At 33.7% G+C, this 22644-nt stretch overlaps 2 protein-coding genes and 2 non-coding genes across 6 annotated transcripts; 2 read left to right on the top strand and 2 right to left on the bottom strand.

The window, feature by feature from the left end:
* Nucleotides 1–13352: 13352 nt before the first annotated feature.
* Nucleotides 13353–13424, top strand: TRNAE-UUC (transfer RNA glutamic acid (anticodon UUC)). The gene has a single exon. It is a non-coding gene; the product is annotated as a tRNA-Glu (tRNA).
* Nucleotides 13425–13564: 140 nt separating this feature from the next.
* On the top strand, nucleotides 13565–15959 carry LOC107411498 (SAGA-associated factor 11). Its single transcript, XM_016019096.4, has 4 exons — nucleotides 13565–13724; nucleotides 14015–14085; nucleotides 15111–15422; nucleotides 15555–15959. Exons 2-4 carry the CDS (start codon nucleotides 14044–14046, stop codon nucleotides 15738–15740), a joined length of 540 nt encoding a protein of 179 aa, XP_015874582.2. The 5' UTR covers nucleotides 13565–13724; nucleotides 14015–14043; the 3' UTR covers nucleotides 15741–15959.
* A 206-nt stretch (nucleotides 15960–16165) lies between these two features.
* TRNAE-CUC (transfer RNA glutamic acid (anticodon CUC)) lies at nucleotides 16166–16238 on the bottom strand. The gene has a single exon. It is a non-coding gene; the product is annotated as a tRNA-Glu (tRNA).
* Nucleotides 16239–16759: 521 nt separating this feature from the next.
* Nucleotides 16760–19448, bottom strand: LOC107411497 (BAG family molecular chaperone regulator 4-like). 3 transcript variants are annotated; one of them, XM_060811761.1, is made up of 5 exons: nucleotides 19314–19448; nucleotides 18949–19159; nucleotides 18264–18520; nucleotides 18040–18186; nucleotides 16760–17179 (listed from the first exon to the last, which is right to left on the bottom strand). In XM_060811761.1, the coding sequence occupies exons 2-5, from the start codon at nucleotides 19142–19144 to the stop codon at nucleotides 16979–16981; spliced, it is 801 nt and encodes a 266-aa protein (XP_060667744.1). In that variant the 5' UTR covers nucleotides 19145–19159; nucleotides 19314–19448; the 3' UTR covers nucleotides 16760–16978. The 3 variants fall into 3 exon arrangements, with proteins under 3 accessions (XP_060667744.1, XP_060667745.1, XP_060667743.1); XM_060811762.1 differs by lacking the exon at nucleotides 19314–19448 and having other exon boundaries at nucleotides 16760–16864; nucleotides 16960–17179; nucleotides 18949–19266; XM_060811760.1 differs by lacking the exon at nucleotides 19314–19448 and having other exon boundaries at nucleotides 18949–19266.
* Nucleotides 19449–22644: the final 3196 nt, after the last annotated feature.

Below are 22644 nucleotides of genomic sequence, written 5' to 3'. Positions count from 1 at the left end.
AAAAATTGGTAAATAATAAATATATATAGTTTTTACTTGAATTGGGAGGATTTGAAAGTAGGAGTATTGTCCCAAAAAGTAGCTGCTTTGCCAATTTAGCGCATTCGACATTACTTTTAATTATTATTTTTTTTTAATGAAGATTGCATCATTTACATAATAGTCAATATCAAATTATATATATATATATATATATATATATAAAATCCTTTAACTAGGAAAAAAAATAAAAAAGAAGTATGAATGTTCATACTCAAATGCAATGGCGTCTTCATTACATAATAGTCAATATAAAATTATATTAAAAAAATCCTTTAAGTAACAACAAAAATAAAGGATGAGTGTTCATACTAAAATGCAATGGGGTCTTTTTTTTTTTTTTTTTCTCCACCAACCGTGTTAGTTATGTCGATAAATGATATGTTCAACTTCTAATATAGCTCACGCCATTAGTGTAGTTATGGTTCTGCATGAAATAACTTTGGTTATAGTTTTCAATAATTTTTGTTTATTCAGAATAAGTTTCTAAAAAAAGTTATATTACATCAGATTTGGATTTAAGCTCTCATGGATTTGGATTTTGATCTGGAATTGGGGTGGGTCTTTCCTACCAAAAAGTGAGGGAGACAAATTTAATTACCGTAATATATGATTATAGAATAATATTTTAATTACCATAATATTATTTAATTATAGAAAAATAGTTGGTCTATTTTAATTAATTTTTCCATTTTTGGCCTCATAAAATGGGCTAATTTTTTTCAAATTTTTTTTTTTAAAATTCAAAATTCAAAACTATATTAGTAATGGTGAGGATCCCACAAAATTACTGTGGGGTCCATTACCAAAATTTACCAACTGTATTTTTGGTGCCAAATTTGAAATGCAATTGGTAAATTTTGCAATGTGCCATTGAAAAGGTCAATACACACTCATCCAAAATTTAGCAATGCAATGGCAATTTGCAATGCCATTGGATATGCTCTTAGTAATTTCCTGTTTTTCCTGCCGAGCATTCTCACACTCAAGGCATTTGGCAGAATTCTGGATGGTGGAGTCTGAAATAGCATTTGCAGATCTCAAAGTATGCATATATAACTTGAATCTTGTAAATTACGCTTGTTTTTGTGCCATTTGATTTGTTGGTATATGTCAATTCTACTTAATTTTGTCCTTTCACCTTGTAATATCCATAGTTCTCTATTAAAAAAATCTTGTCTAAATGAAGGTATATGAAGCATCATCAATTCATTTGTTATGTACATTTATGTCGTGTATATTTATATATAGGATGGTCCCTCACAATTATCATTTGGTCTCTTGTCCCTCACAAAATTCTCAGTTAACAAAATCATCGACATTTTATGTTCCTGTGCCTTGTAATTCAAGTAATATCCTTGATCGACTGAGAATGTTATCTTTAACAACTTTTTTGAGAGAATAACATATACAAAAGCAGTAGAGCTGCTAAAGGAGGCTGTGAAAGACGGCAAGGTGTTTGATAAGAAAGTGGAGTGGGGCATTGATCTGGCATCTGAGCATGAAAGGTATGTCTGCGCCATCATTCATGTTTTGCCAGGTTATTGTGATTTATTTCATTGAGCTTGCTGATATTTTATTATTTTGACCATTTTTTTGTGCAGATACCTGACGGAGGTTATATTTCAGAATCCTATTATTGTGTATGATTACCCAAAAGGAATAAAAGCATTCTACGTGAGGCTCAATGATGATTGTGAGAAAGTGGCTGCTATGGATATCCTTGAACCTAAGGTAGATTTCTTTCACATTCATCAAATTTCTATAGATAATGTACCATATTGTTAATAGCTTTAGAATGGACATCAAGGAAATTAAGCGTTTAAGTTTGCTTATAAATTATAATTAAAGTGCGCCTTGCAGTTCAGGTGGGAGAATTGATTGGTCGATGCCAGAGGGAGAAGCGTTATGATGTTATTCTAAGCAGAGGTATGGGAAAATAAGTCAGCCTTTTGCTCTTTTATATTGAATAAATTAATATTTGTGGACTTGGCATAATCAATTATTTACTTACAGGGCCTATTTATGTCATTAATAGGACTGGCTTGTTTTATTATTTTGTAGTAGGGCCCTTGGTCACACACTCTCTATAAGACTCCAGTTGGCTCATTGGACTGGATGACCAACTCTCTTTATAAGCCCATTGACTTATCCATATTTTTCTAGTATAATTGTATTATCAAATTATTATTATTTTATGTGTGTCAAAATTAATGGATAAGTCTGACTTGCAGAGACTATTTAAAAAGGTCTAGGGCAAGCAGACACTAAGAATAACATACAGTATTTTTGAGATTAGAGTTTTCAGAAATCTGAGAGTGGTTTGAGAGTAGTGTGTCCATAGGCACTATTTTATGTTCTTTCTGTTTTGCAGGATTAAAGATCTAATTTATCAATGACAGCTTTTGGAGGTTAGTAATTTATGATTTATGGAATTTATTATGTATATTTAGATCCATAAAATCTAACAATTGGTATCAGAGTTGATGGTTAATATGCATAATAAAATTCTTTTTCATTAGCGTTCGTTGTATTCATGATGATTGAATTGACCTGTATATGGCCATTGAATGATCTGTGCGATTGAATAAATGTTCTTTATTTTGTTTTCTTTCGTGCATGTACTTGTGGGATTCAACATTACATATTCAGTTAATATATATATACATGCCGATTGCTATTTCAAAAAAAAAAAAAAATTTATATTTTGTATGCATTTTGATTTGGTTATTGTCGATTCTTGTTCTCTATGTGGAATGGAATATGTTTTGAATGTTGTTTTGGTTTGACCCTTTTGAAATTGGGGAAAAAAAAAAAAAAAGAAACCCATTGGCCGAAAATTTTCATGTGTTTGGGTGTTTGATTTTATGGCATTTTGGACCGAATTGAGTTGAGGAAATTGTTTCCCACGCCGAAAGGAGAATAATGGCGCTGGTATCGGTAAAAACAGTGGCCGGAATAGCGTTATTTTGGCCGGATTGTGAAACGGGTCACGCGACCCGCCAACCTGAAAACCGGGTCATCCACGACCCAGCTGGAGGAAGAAGAAAGCTGGCATCAGCAGCCCTTTTGCTGACTTCAGCAGCCAATTATTTAAAAAAAAAATTTGTTATTTATTTATTTATTTGTTGATTGTCTATTTGTTTATCTATTATGTATGTGTATATATATATATTTATTTATTTATTTATTTATTTGTTTGATTATTCTATTCCATAATTTCTTGAATTAAATTAAATATATATGTTTATAATTGGATTGTATTAGCTTTCCCTAAAAAGGCTTTATGCCTAGTTGGTATAGTAGTGTAGAATTTTAAGCACTCACCTGTCGTGAGACTTATTTTGTTTGCATTATGTGTAACAATGTAATATTAGTTGGCATAGTGGATGGGATGTTTTATGTTTGCTTATTTCATGAAATTGCCAGTATGTTAATTTTTTCCCACTTATTAACCAGGATCTATACGGGTGACTAAGCTACCCTGTCGGTGGTTTTAGTTGCTTTGTATGACGTCTGGAATGGCAGTGGAAGTTAATTAAATGCCATGTATTGCAGGTTCTGAGTTGCCCTGTCGATGATTCAGTTCAATGCATTTGATTGTGGTTATTTGGTTGAATGTCCCTGGCCCGCGAAAGAGTATCTTTAGTGCTATAAAAGCCCTAGCGATATTGATTTTATATTTTGTTTTGAGGGGCTAGAAAATAGTTATTGTTTTATATATTTAATATTTTATTGTGTTTACTATTTTCACAGTTAGTAGCACCCCGAATACTCTGCCAATGATTACCATGATGAAATTGGATGGGACAAATTATCAGAAATGGAGGAAGATTTTAGTTATGAATTTGACTTTTATGAAATTGGATTTAGCTTTGGAGAGAGACCCCCCAGCGATACCAACTGATGAAAGTAGTGAAGTAGTTAGAAAACTTTATGAGGATTGGAGGCATTCTAATAAGTGCTGCATGATGATGATAGAAAATAACATGGATGAATCAATTTTTGCAACTATTCCAAAGGTAGAAACTGCAAAGCAACTTCTTGAGGAGATAGGAAAAAAGTTTATAAAGTTTGATATGAATGAGAAACATCATTATTTGGACCTTTTGAATAATACTAAGTATGATGATGCTTATCAGAAAGAGTACTTCAATGGATGGTGTGGTTACTATAATAAAGTTGAACACAAGAAGATAGAGTGTTGGAATTTAAAGGGAAACCAAAAAAAAAAAAAAAGATAATATTTTAATGATTGAGACCAATATTGTTGATGTGCCTTTGAATTCTTAGAGGTTAGATACTGGAGCAACAATTCATGTTACTAATTCATTGCAAAGGATGATAAGGCAAAGGAGGCCAACCAATCTTAAGCAGCATGTTTATATGGGAGATAGCTCAAGAGTGAAAGTGGATATCATAGAAACAACCAAGTTGAAGCTTGTTACTGGATATGTTTTAGAATTATAAGAAGTTTCATATGTACCCTCAATTAGGAGGAATTTATTATCTATTTCTCTTTTAGATAATCAAGGTTATAGTTTTTTGTTTGGAAATAACAAAGTTGAATTATTTAAGGATGGTAAAGTTGTTGGTTTTGGAACTTTGTGTGACAATTTATATAGACTTGATTTATTTAGTAATTGTCTCAATTCTTCTATTAATTCTGTTGTTGACCTTGTTATTGCTTCTAAACGTCCAAGAGTTAATGACAATTCCTTAATGTTATGGTATAAACGTTTGGGACATATTTTTAGGCACAGAATGGAAAGGTTAGTGAAGGATGGGATACTTCCTAATCTTGATTTCTCTGATCTGTTGACTTGTGTTGAATGTGTGAAAAGGAAGTTAACTGCCAATGTAAGAAAGGATAAGTTAGCTAGGTGTGGAGATGTTTTGGAGTTAATCTACACTGACATATGTGGACCTTTTACACCAACTGCTTTGGGTGGTTATAGATATTTTATTATCTTCATTGATGATTTTTTTCGTTATGGACATGTTGAGCTTATTCGTGAGAAGTCAGATTCTTTAGTTGCCTTTAAAGAGTTCAAGGTAAAGATGGAGCTTCAAAAGAATAAGAAAATAAAAATTGTAAGGTTTGATAGAGGTGGTGAGTTTTATGGTAGATATGATGAGACTCGAAGAAACTCAGGGCCTTTTTGTAACACCCCGTCCCAAAGTACAACGGAAATTTTCCAACTTTGATCGAGGTTGACCGTTGACCGTTGACCGAACGGGTCAAAAGTTAACTTTTTGACTCGGATGGAATTCTAGGATGACTGAGGTACCGTTACGACGTACACATTGGCACGAGTTCGTAGACTAGTAATACGTCGAAAACGGAGCTACAGTTTGAAAGTTATGGGCAAAACAAGTCGAGATTCAAACTGTCCAAAAGGTGTTGAAGTTGACTTTTTATGGTTGTAGAATTTTGCTTTGACTTTCATATGTTTGTAAAGTACTCGTCGATACGAGTTCATAGACTAGCGACACACTTAAATTGGACATCTGGTTAAAAAGTTATGGACGTGTGAAGTTTTTCGACTGCGTAATATTTTAATATTTTTGAATCGGTGAACAGTGAAATGCCACGTGTCAACATCCGAGAGGTCCATGTGGGTGAACAGTGTCACCCACGGTGGCTTTTATTTTGGCAAAACGGCAGGGAAGGAGAGAGAGGAGAGAGAGAGCTAGAGAGAGAAACGACCGACCACCACCAGTTGGCCACCATCCGGCTACCGGAGGGTCACACCCGCCAGCCACCCCTCACCACCTCCTCAATTCCGGCCGACCACCCAAATTTCACGGCCAACCGACCGGCGACGCGCCCGGATCGGAGCGTTTTCCGACGACGGTGATTTTTCCCCTCCACCAACCGCCACCGTCGATTTGCCCAGTTTTCGGCCACCCCAAGCCACAAGTGCCTGACCGGTCTCTCACCCGTGGGAATTCCGGCCTACCCACCAAATTTCACGGCCATCGGACCTCCGACGCGCCGGGATCGGAGTATTTTCCGACGAGGGGGCCGAAAATCTTCAAACCCAGATCTCTTAGTCGTCCGGCCTCCGTTTACCTCACTGCTGGTCCCGTTGGAACCCTCTCCCCTTGATCTACAAAACCCCAAAAAATCTCAGCCATCGGCCACCGGATGCGCAGGCGGCGGCGATGCTTGCCGGTGACCGAGGCGGCTCGCCGGAAAATCCAGTTCCGGCGAGTACCCAGTTGCACCGCTGGTCCCTCTCCACTAATTCCGACCCCTTGAATTCAAATCCGGTGTCCTTTTCCACCAATTCGCGACGGTTTGGGAGAATCGAGGCTCTAAAGGCTGAAAGCTTTCCGAAGAGATTCCGGCCATCTCGGGTCCGATCTCCGGGAAGTAAGACCGAATTCGTAATCCTCGTCACTCAAGCTTCGATTCGGTATATTATTCGTCAATTTTTGTTAACGTTTGTATTTAATCCCCCCGGGTATCGGGTATTATTTACCCGAATAAAATATTATTTTATTTGACTGTGTGTGAATTGTTGTTTTAGGAGCACGTGTGCATCGTGGAATTGATTCCATGGAGGATCTTAGGTTAATTGCGTGCTCCAGGTGAGTGACCCACCTTAAAACTATTTTCGGGTGATGATTTATATTTATTTGGTGATATTTGAATATTTGGAAAATATATGTATGTGGTTGGAATTTTATAAAATTGGGTATTTATTTTATAATGTCAAATTTCGGATGTTTGGTTATATGCATACATATATATATTTTGATGCCATGATTGAATATTGGAGAAATTCAAAGAATTTATGATTTAAATTCTGGATTATTACTATTATTATTTTTACCGAGAATTTTCATGTACAATCAAGGGCTTATGAAGAGAAAATATAATTAAATATTTTTTGTGAGCCTTATATATTATTTTGGAGGAAAAAATTGATTTAAAGGATTTGAAGAAAAATATTGGTATGATGGTACTATATGTTTTAAAAAGGTAATTATGCATTTATAATGCGAGGTGGTTGATTTCATAGTTTTGAGTAAACCATATTTCTTTTCTATATTGATGATTTATGGTGAGAAATGCAAGGAATGTGGGATTGGAGATTTTTATAACTCCCACGGTAAATTTCAGAAATTTTTGGTAATAATAAAAATGGGCTATTGGTATTTATTTTATTTTAATTATTTTAGACGCACTTATGCAGTACTGGTGTTTTGTACTGTACATGAGATTGTGATTAGCGCGCAGGTTTTAGTCTCCCGCGAGTTACCTATGGACCTGAGGGCAGGCCGGTTTAGTATATTGCACATAACCGCCCTCCTCCTAGGCCGGGATGACAATCTCCCGTGAGTTACCTAAGGACTTGAGGGCAGGCCAGTTTAGTATAGTACACATAACCGCCCTCCTCTTAGGCTGGGATGACAGGTTTTAGCAGCGGCGCTGTCGGGACGCCGAAGCAACCGTATGCCGGTTCTCTCTTTAACCCCCGCCTGAGGGTGCTCGGGACGCTAAGTACCATAGGGCATCACTGGTATATAGTGTGGTGCGTCAGACTATTTTCGATCTGAATTTTTTAAGCTTATTATTTGGAAATATTATTCAATTAAAATGGTTAATTTATTTAAGTTTTACCGTTTATTTCAAACAAATAATTTTTATGGCATTTTTCTATATGATTTATTAATTGTTATTCAAAATTTACTTTATTCCGGATTATTTTTCTGAGTGCATTGGGTTCCAAAAATTGTTGCATTTTATTGGTATTTATTGATTAAATATTTTTATATAAATTGTGGAGCTCTATATTATTATTTGCATGATTTGTATTTTAAATGTTGATACTCCATTTATTTATTATTTAGTTAATTATTTGTTGGCTACCTTGATTTTGGGGAAATATAATTGCTGAGTTTTGTGAAATATTTTAAAGGGGAACTTTTCCAACTGAGTGAACCGTGAAGGTTTTGAAAGAAAATACTATTTTCAATTAATTATTATTTATTTACTCATTTATTGTTAATTATTCAAATGTGCTATAATTTTCGTTACTATTATAATTGTACAATAGATAGGGTCACTCACTGAAATGATTAGCATCTCACATTTTTAAATTCTGTTCCCTTAGGTTCGGGCTGGTAGACGACATCAGAATCAACTCGACGTTTGTTGTTGTTGAGTTTCAAGAGTTATGCTTCCTTGTATTCTATTGTATTATTGTTTCCTATTTTATGTTGTATAACTTTCACACTCATTTGTAACTTATGATGCTCTGTATATTTACTGGACCTATTGTATCAATACTGCATAGATTTCCTGTTTATTTTATCAGAGTGCTGAAAGTTGTGGATTAAATTGTAGTAATGTGGGAGGAATAAGGGGATGTTTCTAGAAGTGTGTTTTCAGTGCAGGAAAATTGTGGTAATTCCAACCCTTAGGGGAGGTTCTGTCGGATTTTCCATTGGAAGGTCCGGTAGGGTTTCCCTAGGACCAGGGCTTGTCTAGGGCTCCGGTGAGGAATTTTGGATGGGTCCTGACATTTTGCTATTTATTTGCGTGAGTGTGGCATTGATGAGCAGTATACGATGCCTGGTACACCTCAACAAAATGGCATAGTTGAGAGAAGGAATAGGACTTTATTGGATATGGTGCGGTCTATGTTGGCAAATTCTAGTTTGCCAGATTGTTTGTGGGGAGAGGCTTTAAGGACGGCGGCTTATATTTTGAATCAAGTTCCAAGTAAGTCCATTCCTAAGACACCTTTTAAGTTGTGGTCAGGAAGAAAACCTAATTTGCACCATTTTCGAATATGGGGTTGCAAAGCTGAAGTAAAGATTTATAATCCCCAAATTAAGAAGTTGGATCCTAAAACCATTAATGGATATTTTGTTGGCTATTGTATAGGATCTAGGGGTTCAAGATTCTTTTGTCCTTCTCACACCACCAGGATCGTGGAATCAGACAAGGCCATTTATTTTGAAGATGATTTTGGATTTGATGACAATAATGGAACAAGGGTGCTTCAATTTAGAGAAGAAAGTGTTTTCATTCCCAGTATAGTTGTTCCTGATAGAGATTTTGTTGATCCAATAGTTGATGAACCAGTAATTGGTCAGAATGAACTCATTGTTGAAAAGTAGGATATTCCAGCTATTGCAGATGCTGATGTACCTTTGAGGAGGTCACAAAGGACTAGGAGATCAGCTATTCCTGATGACTATGAGGTTTACTTGCAGGAACATGAATTTGGCATAAGTGATGATTCAGATCCAGTCACTTATGAGGAAGCCATAAGCAGTTCGCACTCAAACTTTTGGTTGGATGCAATGGAAGATGAAATGAAATCCATGGCATCAAATGGAGTTTAGGATTTGGTTGAGTTACCAGAGGGTAGCAAGCCTATTAGGTGCAAATGGATCTTTAAGACTAAAAAAGGACTCCAATGGTAAAGTGGAGAGGTATAAAGCTAGACTTGTAGCTAAAGGGTTTAGCTAGAAGGAAGAAATTGATTATACAGAGACTTTCTCTCCTGTATCCACAAAGGATTCTTTTAGAATCATTATGGCGATAGTGATACATTATGACTTGGAGTTGCACCAAATGGATGTCAGAACTACTTTTTTGAATGGTGATTTGTATGAGGATGTGTATATGGTTCAACCAGTTGGCTTACAGCAAATAGGGAATGGTAATTTGGTTTGTAAGTTTAAGAAGTCAATTTATGGTCTTAAGCAAGCTTTGAGACAATGGTATCTCAAGTTTGATGAGGCTGTCATCGGAAATGGCTTTAAGGAGAATGTGGTTGATAGGTGCATATATATGAAGGTCAGTGGGAGTAGTTTTATATTTCTGGTGTTGTATGTTGATGACATACTTTTGGCTACTAATGACACTGACCTATTAGCTGAGACAAAACAGATGTTGTGCAACCATTTTGATATGAAAGATCTTAGTGAGGCTTCTTTTGTTTTGGACATCAAGATTGTTCGAGATAGGACTAATTATGTGTTGCAATTGTCTCAGAGAGCTTATATTAATAGAATCCTTAAGATATTTGATATGCATAATTGTTCTCTTGGAAGTGTACCGGTTACGAAAGGTGAAAAGTTTTCTAAGGATCAGTGTCCCAAGAATGATAAAGAGAGGATGGCGATGAGAAATGTTCGTTATTCTTCAGCAGTGGGTAGTATAATGTATGCTCAAGTTTGTACATGGCCTGATATAGCTTTTGCTGTGGGTGTGCTTGGTAGATTTATGAGCAATCCTGGTCCCATTCATTACCAAGCAGTTAAGAAGGTCTTTAGGTATCTTCAGGGTCCTAAAAACCATATGTTGACTTATCGACGTACCAACTCACTTGATGTAGTTGGTTATAGTGATGCAGATTATAAAGGCTGTGTGGATGATAAGAAATCTACCACTGGGTATATATTTATCATGGCAGGAGGTGCTGTGTCTTGGCGGAGTGCCAAGCAGTTTGTGATAGCATCCTCGACTATGGAGGCAGAGTATGTGGCGTGTTATGAGGTTACTCGTCATGCAGTTTGGCTTCGGAATTTTATTCATGATTTGGGAGTAGTTGACTCCATTGAGAGGTCTATTATGATGTATTGTGACAATACTGCAACAGTATCTTTCTCCAATAATTTAAAAAAGTACCCCTGGTGCGAGATACATTGATGTTAAGTATTTTGTGGTTAAGGAGAAAGTTGAAAAATGCCTCATTACTGTAGTTCACACGCCTACTTACAGCATGGTGGCAGATCCACTGACCAAGGCCTTACCTGTAGGCATATTTGAGGAGCATGTGTCCCGTATGGGATTGTTAGGCAGCTGAGACTGTGTGGGTCAGTGGGAGTTTATTATAATTTCTGCAGTAATATCCATGTTAAGTATTTTTTATTATTATGATACATTGATGTATGTAGATCATTATTTATTTATGAGATGATTTATTACACATATTATTGCTCCTATATTTACAGGCCTGTTGAGACTATTAGTCTATGTATATGTGTATGTTGATCCACAGGTGCCATGGTGAATCTCTACTACCTAGTTTGGGTATATTGTTGTATCCTGTCGATACGCAATGTGCTTGAATGAAATGGTTTTGTGTGTTGGGGGATTGCACAAGATTAGGTAAATCTCTACTACCTAAATTGAGTTTATGGCATGCAAAGTACTTAGTTGAAATGGTATAATGTTTTGGGAGATTTATTAAGAGAATCTCTACTGCCTAGTCTAGTATATTGTTGTGCCCTGTCGGTATACTATATATTTGGATGAAATGGCATTATGGTTTGGGAGATTTTATAGTAAGTGAGTTTAGATTTTATATGATGATGATTATGCAGTCCAAGTGGGAGAATGTTGAATAAATTAATATTTGTGGACTTGGCATAATCAATTACTCACTTACAGGGCCTATTTATGTCATTAATGGGACTGACTTATTTTATTATTTTATAGTAGGGCCCTTGGTCACACACTCTCTATAAGACTCTAGTTGGCCCATTGGACTGGAGGACCAACTCTCTCTATAAGTCCATTGACTTATCCATATTTTTTCTAATATAATTATATTATCAAATTATTATTATTTTATGTGTGTCAAAATTAATGGATAAGTTTGACTTGCAGAGACTATTTAAAAAGGTTTAGGGCAAGCAGACATTAAGAATAACATACAGTATTTTTGATATTAGGGTTTTCAGAAATCTGAGAGTGGTTTGAGAGTAATGTGTCCATAGGCACTATTTTACGTTGTTTCTATTTTGCAGGATTAAAGATCTAATTTATCAATGGCTGCGTTTGAAGGTTAGTAATTTATGATTTATGGAATTTATTATGTATAGTTAGATCCATAAAATCTAATATTTCAAAGCATAGGATGGAACATGGGAGTGGTCTTTTTTGTTTTGTATTTTTGTTTGTTTCATTTGTTTTGTTTTGTTTTGTTTTTGAGTTGTGGTATAAAGTTTTCTCTAAAATGGACAAATAAAGTTGGTAAAATATATTGAACTTAATAAAGTGGCGGAAATTTGATTGTGATGGGCATACATATTCCTGTTATTGTTGCAGAATGGAGGAGATGAGACTGCTTGTAGAGAAATACAAGTGGTACCTTGACCTTCGTAGATTTGGGACAGTAAAATACAGCGGTTTCGGATTAGGCTTTGAAAGAGTGGTGATGTTTGCTACGAGCATCGACAACATTAGAGACGTTATGCCTTTTCCTAGATATCCGGGGAGATCAGCTCTTTCATTATTATTAATAATACCATTAATATTTGGTTTTACTTACATTTCAATTTGTTTTTTTTCTTTTTTTTTTCTTTCTTTTTTTTTTTTTTTTGGTGGTAAATTTACATTTCAATTTGTTGTATTGAAATTTATGAAGTGGAAATGGTATTTTTATTTGAAACCATACCACTGACATGTCATTAATGCAGTTGAATTAAGAATATCAATATCAAATGTTTGAAAATGAAATAGTAGTTACTTTTACTTTGTCAAATTGGATTTTCTATTCATTACTACTTGTGCTGTGTAGATCTTGTTCCCACAACAACTCACAAGAATAATAATAATAACAAAAATCTTTCCTAGGTTATTGATCGGTCTAAGTCTAACATTTGCCAGCTTAATCTCTAGAGCGATATAAATACATATTGGATGTTAATTACCAAGAATTAACTGTAAAAAACTTATTATATCTTAACCTCAAAACCTTTCCATGAAATAAATAATAATAAAATGAAGAAAAGTTCAAAATCCTCCTATTTTCTCTAGGGAAAGGTTCCAATTTATTTGTTTATTAATTCCTTCCATCATGATAATAGTAAAAATAAATAATAATAATAATGGCAACATTTTGGGGAAGGTTCTTATTTATTGTTATTGTTTTTGCTGAATAACATTTTGGATCAATTGTGTCTCGGTGAGTTTGGGCGAGTGAAAAGAGTGAGTGCATAGATAGCTACCAGCCAAAGTCAATGACTAATGATGTGGAGAGCCAAAAGTGTCTTGGTCATAATAGGAGACGAGCTTCTGACGTGGATCCGCATAAAACCAACAACCGAAAAGACCTAATGATTAATAAATTTTCTATAAACATAAAGGTACTATTTTGGGGGAAAAACATGGCATGTAAAATTACCTCACCATTTTTCATCCACATCATTGGCAGTGACGCATCTCAGCTGATACTAGAGTTATGTTTAATGACGTAATTAGCTAATATAAGGCGACGTGTATAATGAAAAATCTGTTTCAAGTTTGAATAATAACGGTTACCTTAACCAAACGTCAATCCATTGTCGTCCAGCGGTTAGGATGTCTGGCTTTCACCCAGGAGACCCGGGTTCGATTCCCGGCAATGGAATTTTTTTTAAATCGTTTTAATTTTTGCCAAAATAAAAATATGATTGGTTGAAGGTGTTTACGTGTCATCCTAATAGAGGTTGCTATAGAAAGGGTCTGACTATTTACAGGTGGCATCATGACAGGTTCCAAGGAACGCAAAGAAGCTAGAGCAGAGCACACTGAATCCTTACCCGCTTTCTTTTCCTGATTCATCGTTCTCGTTGGAATGGTAAACAGAAAGCTCTTACTCGTTCCAAGTCTGTTTTCGATGCGGTCGCAGATTTGGTTTGGAGTATAGTCTTCGTCTTCTCAAAGATCGGTGAGTTATTTTCCCTCTCTCTCTTTCTCTCAGAGACAAAGAAACCCTAGTAGAGTGAGAAAACAATTTCTCTAAACCTACCATTACCTAAAATTTCCAAATTGCTATTCAGGTTTCTCTTCTATGGATTTATTAGAGTCTAAAAAAATTTATTTATTTTGATATTTTTATACTCTGAAATTTAGATATTTATTTTATGTTAAATCACACTTAGGTTAATTGGGAATTTGTTTTTTCCCCCTTACTGTTGTATTTGTTAAAACTGCATTTACCTACTCTTTTTGACACAGTGGGAGTTAACTCTGTGTTCGAAAGACTCATGTCGGTCTCGAATGAGGATAATCCATCTTCTCATGCTCAGGTATTCCGTTTTCGAAAATGCACATTCTTAATTTATTTATTTATGGTTTGTGGTTTGTAGTTTGAGCAATGGAATTTGAGTTGGGATGCCATTTTTTTATTATTATTATTATTTTTATTTCAAAATCAAAATTTGAATGCTTTGTCGAGTTGAAAAAACTATTTGGTGTTTGTTCCTTGTGCACCATTTTATAGTGAATGAAGACTCAAATTCTTGAATTAGGGGAACCAGCTCTATGTACTACTCTTTCATGTGCAAATCAAAATAAATAATGTCTGAAGGGGAAGTGGTTAATGATGATTGAATAACCTTGAAGGAAGTAGAAAGGTGATGGTTTGGACTTGGAGTTGGAGTTGGAGTCGGAATTGGGGTTTGGTCTTCCTTATCAAAAAGGGAGGGTAACAATTTTTGTCTGAGTTTCTTTTAATAACCTGTGCAACTATTGATTTTGTGGCTACATACAAATCCCAGCAGGTTCTTCCATGTTTATTTGAAAATTTAACCCAACACAATAATTAGGTGGATCATTTTCTCTAATCTCAACATTTGAAATTGTACATGGTTATTGCATTTTAGAGCCTGGCCTCTTTTATACCTTGTAACTGGTTCGGTGCAAATGAAAACTGTTGATGCTAATGAGCGTGGTGCTTTCGTGGAGCTGGCCACTTTTGTGGAAAGGGAGAATGCCCATGATCCAATTGTTGTTTCCAATCAATTATCCTTTCCTAATAAAGAAGATAAAAGCAGCTTTTTTCTTTTTTTGGGGAGGGTGTGTGTATGGCATGGTTGACTTTTGAAGGCCAATGTTGCTCCATGCATCATGATAAGTTACTACGTATATGCACTGAATTATTCTATTCCTTCGGGCATGATTCTTATTTGTATGAAGCCAACAGAAGACACTAATTAGTTTCTTCTTTGGTCTCTGTGTTTAACATGTGAATATTCTTTTTCATTTGCAATATAAATCTATTGACATGATATCTGTTCCATGGCTCCTTGCTTGTGCCTGGGTGTGGTTACAGCTGTCATCTAATTTTTTCGGGGATCTCCTTGATTCCATTATTGTTGACGTTGCATCTGAGTGTCATCGAATAGCAAGGTTGGGCCTTGACCGTAATTTGGAAGATGAGGAAGAAGAACTGAGGTTGTCAACCCAAGCCAGGGTAAGGGTTGCTGATCCTAGTAATAGTAGCGAGGCAAATGGCAGGTATGTCGTTGACATATTTGGACAGACTCATCCTTCCGTAGCCAGTGAAGTATTTGAGTGCATGAATTGCAACCGATCTATCATGGCTGGGAAATTTGCTCCTCACTTGGAAAAGTGCATGGGAAAGGTAGTCTTGATAAATGTTGTGCGTTTTTGCAAATATAAAACATGTGCTTGGCAACAGTTATTTCTTCAATTTCCCTGAGATTTTCTGAATAGCTGTTTTTTTCCTATCATATGATTCTGTTTTCCACTACAGGGTAGAAAGGCTCGTCTGAAGGTGACAAGAAGTAGCACAGCTGCACAGAATCGGCATTCAAGAGGCAGCCCTGCTTCCACATACTCTCCTTATTCAAATTCCTCTAACACCAGCCGATTGTCAAATGGAACCTCCAGTTTTGCTGCTGGTGAGGAGTACTCGAATGGCACATTTGAAGAGCCATGATGCAAATTTGAGCGACCCACACATTTTACATGATTAGGACCTTTATTGTATAATATTCCCTTTCAAATTCAGATGAATTTTAACATGGTTGTCAGATAGACATTAATATTTCTGAAATGAAGCACGACTTATACAGAGTATTGTTGAGTCTCTCATTTCAAAACATGAAAAATGTCTTATGTTTCCATGCCTTGAATGAAAATTGTATCTTACAGGCAAGTTGGATTTTGGTTGGATTCTGATTTCGTAATTATCTGGCTTATTGGGTATAATTGCATGCACAAAAAATTAGAAATGAAGTAGGTATCGTCGACATAAGAGAAACAAATTGGCGAAAGTAAAAATGAAAATTAGAATTGAAAAGTAAAAATAAAACCTGTCGTAAAAGATCAACTTTGCAAAGTAAAAAAAATAAAAAATAAAAATTCCGTTGCCGGGACTCGAACCCGGGTCTTTCGGGTGAGAGCCGAATATCCTAACCATCTAGACTACAACGGAGTTGTGGTTTACGAACCCTAATTATTATAACTTATATATCATATTAGAAAAACAACTAAAAAAAGAAAAAACAAAAGATGATTGATAAGACATTGAGGTGGAACACAATTTCAAACCTTTTCTTCGTTGTGATAGCTCAGAATTTTTCACTTGGCGTTGTAAAAGAATTTCTAGAAAATGTTTGGAAAAAAACAAAAATTTAGATGGAGCATTACACTTTTCCCCTTTCTTTTTATTTTCTCTCTTTCCAGGACCCTTTTCTGCTGGCCTTTCTTATCATATCTGCTTTACGTTCAATATGTTAGTTATTGAATGGTGTAAATTGTCTGATACAGATATGCTTTCATTTCTATTTTCTGTTCTTTCAAGAGTGAGTCTATCTTATTTCTTTAAAACTTTACCAGCCTGTGTTAAAATTTACAGTTTTGATCTCCTTTCTGATTAAAATTATACACATCCCCTTGAAATTGGTTCTTACCATCCAACGTCGCTTAATTTATAACAAAAGAAGCCAACAAGAATGAAGAAGCGTTGTAAGTATAAGATATAACATAGAAACCCATATATACATGCACACAAATTGTTCAAGAAAAGGCCTTTCTCTCTGCCTCTACCAAAAACAGCTTCTGAACAAAAGAAAAGAGTGAACAAAGCTGTACCGAGCAAGTTTGAGTTTATGCAAACAAACATTGTAAATACAAGATTCCAAATATACAAAAACCTTCATGGTGGATCCAAACTTAGTCGAACACTTCCCAATCCTGTGTTATTTTGGTAGAAGATTGGATTGGAGTTGGTGCACACAGGCTTCCAACACCTGACTCAAAAGTTTCCCATTTTGTAGTCACTGATACTTTATTGCTACTGCCATTGCTGAAAGGACCATAGTTCTTTGCCTTTAGATTGTCAAGTGTGTCGACAAAGCTCTGGATTCGACGAACCTGTAAATGAAAATTTATTATTTCCATTCCATCAATTCAGCAGACATGTTAAACAGTGAATATAGCCATCAATAATGCATGTAATTCAATCAGAAAATATTGGTTTCCATTGAATAGTAGTAGAATATTCTCCATTAGGGTAATAATGGAAGACATTTCTGAGGCACATCTAAACAAAACATGTTTTAGTGATGTCAAAATCTTCATTGCCATGTTTAACGGATGACGGCTAATAATTTTTTTTTTTTTTTTTTACTTTGTTCTCTAATATGACTCATTTTTCTTGTACCGCTAGGATTCTCGTCTATGACTTCAAATAAAATATCCACATGCGAAATCATTATCTCGTCCCTCAGGTAATTTTTCTTCCACTTTTTCAGAAAAGAATCTCAGCTGTTTTTACTGTTTTTGCATTAAAAGGATCTTCTACTCACATTTTTTCTAATAGTGTCATTAATAATTAATTATTAGAGTAAGAGGAAGGTTCTACAATATTTCCTCTTTAACTCATATCTTTAATCAATGTACCTTGGGCTTGTAAGTATACTATCTATAATAAGGTACTTGCTAGAAATGACCACTTACATTTTTTTTTTTTTTTTTTTTTTCATTTCTCACCACAACTCTTTTTTTCATTTTTGCCACAACTCTCAATTTGAGAGAGATGCACATCACTCTCAACCTCTCGTACATGGAGAGTATTAACTAAGCCTCATCCAAAGCCAATCCAGAACAATTTACAGAAGGAGCAATACTGTTCTCCAAGATTTTTGAATTAGATTTGAAAAACCTAAAAATATGTTTGTAAACAGTGACAATGAAAGGTAAGAAGTTTGACAGAGAAAAAGGTTTTCACCAACCTCAATCCGTCTCTGCACTTTCGCTTCTCCAATAGCCTCAATTGTATCCAATTTAAGCAACTGCAACATGAGCAGTTCTGTCAAGACAACAAATTCTTGAGCTGCCACCTTGTTTCCACTTCGAACGGTTGCCTCAAGAGAACCGACCTGACAAACATCAGCTGTGGTATTGGTCTTCAGGATGCCAAAACAATGAAAAATTGACTATATAGTGGATAACAAACCTTTTGAGAGAGCTTGTCAACCTCTGCTCTCACTTTGGCAACAGCTTCATAGGCTTTTAACATACCTTGATTTTTCTTCATCTCCTCAAGTTTTCTTTCTTTGCTAGCTGGGTCTTCCAGTAATATAATCTTAGACATATCTTTTACACCAACCATGTCTAAACATTCCTCATCATCTTTTTCTTTCCCTTTAAAAAGCAATCTCTGCTCCTTAGGCTCCAAGCCAGTCTCATTGGCCAGAACCCTTTTCAGATCCCCTTGCATTCGCAATTAATCATCAATCTTAAAATTTAGAGATGCTAACTAAAAGGCGCCAAAACAGAAACCCATCAAACGAAGCATGATTGTTCAAACAAGACAATGCGTGTAAATGGTTTATACAACTTTACTTTTGATAATCCAATATTGAAAAGTTTGCTAGTTAATTAGAAAGAGAAAGACCAAAACCAACAAATTTAGCTTGGATTACAATAAGCCATTTCAAATTTTCCTATTGTTTCAAGGTAAAAATTAAAAAACCCCAAATGGCAAAATAAGATTCTCTACATCAGACAATGCCCACTAATAATACCCTTTATCACTATGGGAGAAGATAAAGCCAAATTCACAAAATCTGAGCAAATGAAGAAAGAAAGCAAAACAAAAAAATGAACCCAAAAGAAAAGGCATTAATGGGGATGATTACCAAAAGTAGATTGAGCAAGGACAGTGATATCGTGGTGATAAGAACCATGAGAAACCTTGATTTTGATCATTGACCCAGAAGAAGCATCACCAAAATCTCTCTTTTGGACAAGCATACCTCCAGGCCTGAGCTCCCAATCTACCTCCCTATTAAAGCCATTACTCACCCTGCTTACTTTTGAAGTTGATTTTTTCATTCTCTACCAAATAATCTGAAAAACCATAAAAACAAATTTCAGGACGAAAATGGCATAAAGTGAAGTTGGTAGAGAGAGAGAGAGAGAGAGATGTGAGAGAGGGGCCTGTGATGGAAAAAGCTTAGTACTCAATCAAACCCAAAAGACTTTGAGGACATGGACATCTCACCAGACTTTAGAGCTAGCGCCTAGCGGTTGGTCGGTTGCAATACATGTTAAAAACTTGAAGTTGGCAACTTGGCAGGGTGAGAGTGAGTCTCAACTCCTCACAACGAAGCCAAGCCGTTGGATGTTACTCAAATGTTTTAGTAAGAAATTAGTTTTCTTAAAAAAAAATGTATATATTTGGTACGCTGTATTGAAAGGTATTAAAAATTGGCATTGCATTAGATAATCCTATACCTTGTATGGTGATGCACGTACGGGTGGATAAATTAATATAGTTGAGCAGTTTTTATACCCCTTACGGTGTATTAGATATACACCCGAGAAACTTGATACAAACTCGTGAACAGCACCTCGACCAAAAAGGAAAAAATATGTAAATTTTCTCCTTTTTTTTCTTTCCAAGAAACTTGACCTAATTTTCTCTCTTTTCCTTTTACCTTATTATTATTATTATTATTATTGTTATTATTATTATTAAATTTCACTGACCTTCTGAAAAGGGTTTTGCCAGGATGGAGGGGTGGTTTTAAAGAGGCGAGGTCATGTAAGAATTTGAGGAAGGCAATGGGAAGCAATGATCTTTATGAGTAACAAGGAGTGTCTAGAAGCAAAGTTTTAAATGTTTAAAATTTCCATTGAAATATTTTTAAAATTTTTATTTTTCCAAGGTATCGAAATTTTTTTTAATCCCAAATGGAAATTGATAGAATTTCTATAATATCTTTCAAAATTTTTGAAATTTCAAAAATTTCACCAAAGTTTTTATGGAAATTTTCATCAAAATATTTCTATCAAATCCTTAACAATTTGGTTAAAAAATCCATAATATCAATTAAACTTTCAAAAATTTCCATGTAAATTTATAAAATTTTTATGAAAATTTTAAAAATATCGATTATATTTTTTTATAAAAAAATTCATAAATATTATTGATGTTTAGTAAATTATTTTATCAAATTAACTTTGGTAATAGTTTTATTTTTTTACCTTTTAATTATCTTTCAAATATTTAATAATATAAATAAAACGGAATGAATTAAATTGAATAACCTTGAATAGGTTCTATTTATTAATAAAGTATATATATACTTTCTATACATTTTGTATAAGATAGATTCGTTAAAATTACATAATTATAAGTTAATAGTTGATCATATAAGAATGAAAAATAATAACATAATATAATAATATGAAAATTCAATATTATGTATAATTGGTATTGATAGTATTTAAATTAATAACCTTAAGCAAATAAAAATAAAAAGATGATGGAAATTTTTTTTATTAAACATCATGGATAACTACATTTAATACAATATTTTTATGGTTGACATATTAATAATTCTATAAAAAATTATTAAAGAGACATATATTTTAATAATTATATTTTACATTTTACATTTTAAAATGAGAACGAGAAAGAGACCAACGATTTTCAATCAGCTAAAAAATTTATGAATATTAAGATAATATTTATGAAATATAATGTAATTGTAATAATTATTTTATCTTAATTAATAAACAATTTTTACCAAATATATATATTTTTGTAATAATAATTATTTTATCATAACTAATAATTTATTAATAATCATTATCGCTTACTATAAATTTAATTGATTAAGATAAATATAATATCTATTCAATATTTTTATAATTTTTATAATTGATTGATTAAATAAGCTAATTCTAAAATTTCAACAAAAAAATTTTATTTTTAAAAATAAATTTTCATCATTTTCTATAAATTTTTATAAATATTCGATACTTTTTAATATTTCCATTAAAATTTATATATTTTAAACCTTTAATATTTCTATCAATATCTAAATTTTGATCTGAATTTTTTTAAACTGAATTTTGGGGAGTTCCCTGTGATAATTTTGGGGGTCGATGATGTGCTTCTATGGAGTCAGCCATGTGGGCGGGCATTGGTCTTCAATTTGGGTTTCTAGCAAATTGCATTTGGCTGCATGTCCGAGCCATGTTTATTTATTTATTTTTTTTCAAATATCAGCAAAATGTTTTAATTGATGCATTTTTGCCTGTCTTGTCTTCAGATAATTTATTTTAATAGAAATAAAAATATATAGGATAATGCATTACAACACCAAATATAGTATTATATTAATATTATACAATTTATTTCAATATAATTCATTTTAATATATTTTAATACAATGCTATTGGGTATCAAAGAACATCATTCTAAGAACATCATTCGGTTCTAAGAACACGATGGTGCTGCTGCTTCACCAAAATGGTAAATTATAACCAAGCAAAGGATCTAAGGAAAGAAAAAATTATTTTGGTAAAAATTAAAAATTATTTTGGTATGAAAATATCAAACATAATATATATATATATATATATATATACATATTAACTAGTTTAGGGTGGTAGGTCTTAGGTGTGCCCGTCGACCTTACGCTTTGAAAAAGAAAACTAGTACATATTTTTTGGTGAATAAAAAAAATAGTTTGTTTATGGATAAATAATAATTATTATAGAGTTCCTTATTTAATTAGGGAAGGTATGCTACGCCAAAATGGTAAATTACAACCAAGTAAAGAATCTATTAAAAGGGAAAATTATTTTGGTAAAAATTTTGATCTGAAAAGATCAAATATTATATATATATATATATATATATATATCAGCTAGTTTAGGGTGTTAGGTGCCCAGCCACTTTATGCTTTAGAATTTTTTGGTGAATAAAAAAAAAATAGTTTCTTTATGCTTAAATAACATTATTTATGTAATTAATATAGAGTTCCTTATTTAATAAGGAAAAGATATACGAGCTGACTACCAAATTTTTGGATGGTAAAATAACATGGCACCTTGGAAATGTATACAAATTGAACAAAAATGTTCTACTTTTATAACCATGCATAGAGCGAGGTGCAAAAGTTTCTAAAGTAACATTCTAATGACAATCGTTATTGAAAATTCAAACAATCAAGTTGCAATTGATTGGGTATTATTATTTATCATTCACAACGAAGATCATCAATAAATTTATTATTGCCATATATATTACTCATTGAAGTATTTATTCTAAAAATTTGATTTGAAAAAACAAATATTTTTAACAATGATTCAAATTATCAAATGATAAATTTCAATAATAATTACCCACAATCACAATTAGTATTTTTCTTTTACATTTGCCAAAAAAACCTTTTTTGTTTTTGTTTTGGTTTTTGTTTTTTTTTGGTGAATACCAAAGAACTGCTTTTGCTTTACAATATCTTGTTGTAATTATTCGTACAGAGCCACAGGAAAAGCATCAATATTCTGTGGTTGATGGTGCCAAGGTGATTGAGACA

Source organism: Ziziphus jujuba, chromosome 10 (assembly GCF_031755915.1).
Source record: "Ziziphus jujuba cultivar Dongzao chromosome 10, ASM3175591v1".
Lineage (NCBI taxonomy): Eukaryota > Viridiplantae > Streptophyta > Magnoliopsida > Rosales > Rhamnaceae > Ziziphus > Ziziphus jujuba.
This window is presented reverse-complemented; position numbering and strand designations above follow the sequence as displayed.

Bases quoted from the DNA above. Each gene is read 5' to 3' on its own strand.
- LOC107411498 (XM_016019096.4), top strand. From the start codon at position 14,044: ATGTCGGTCTCGAATGAGGATAATCCATCTTCTCATGCTCAG. The intron at 14,086-15,110 runs GTATTCCGTTTT...GTGTGGTTACAG, and splicing joins ATCCATCTTCTCATGCTCAG to CTGTCATCTAATTTTTTCGG. The intron at 15,423-15,554 runs GTAGTCTTGATA...TTTCCACTACAG, and splicing joins TGGAAAAGTGCATGGGAAAG to GGTAGAAAGGCTCGTCTGAA.
- LOC107411497 (XM_060811761.1), bottom strand. From the start codon at position 19,144: ATGAAAAAATCAACTTCAAAAGTAAGCAGGGTGAGTAATGGCTTTAAT. The intron at 18,187-18,263 runs GTTTGTTATCCA...GATGTTTGTCAG, and splicing joins TTGACAAGCTCTCTCAAAAG to GTCGGTTCTCTTGAGGCAAC. The intron at 17,180-18,039 runs GTTGGTGAAAAC...TTTCATTTACAG, and splicing joins AAGTGCAGAGACGGATTGAG to GTTCGTCGAATCCAGAGCTT.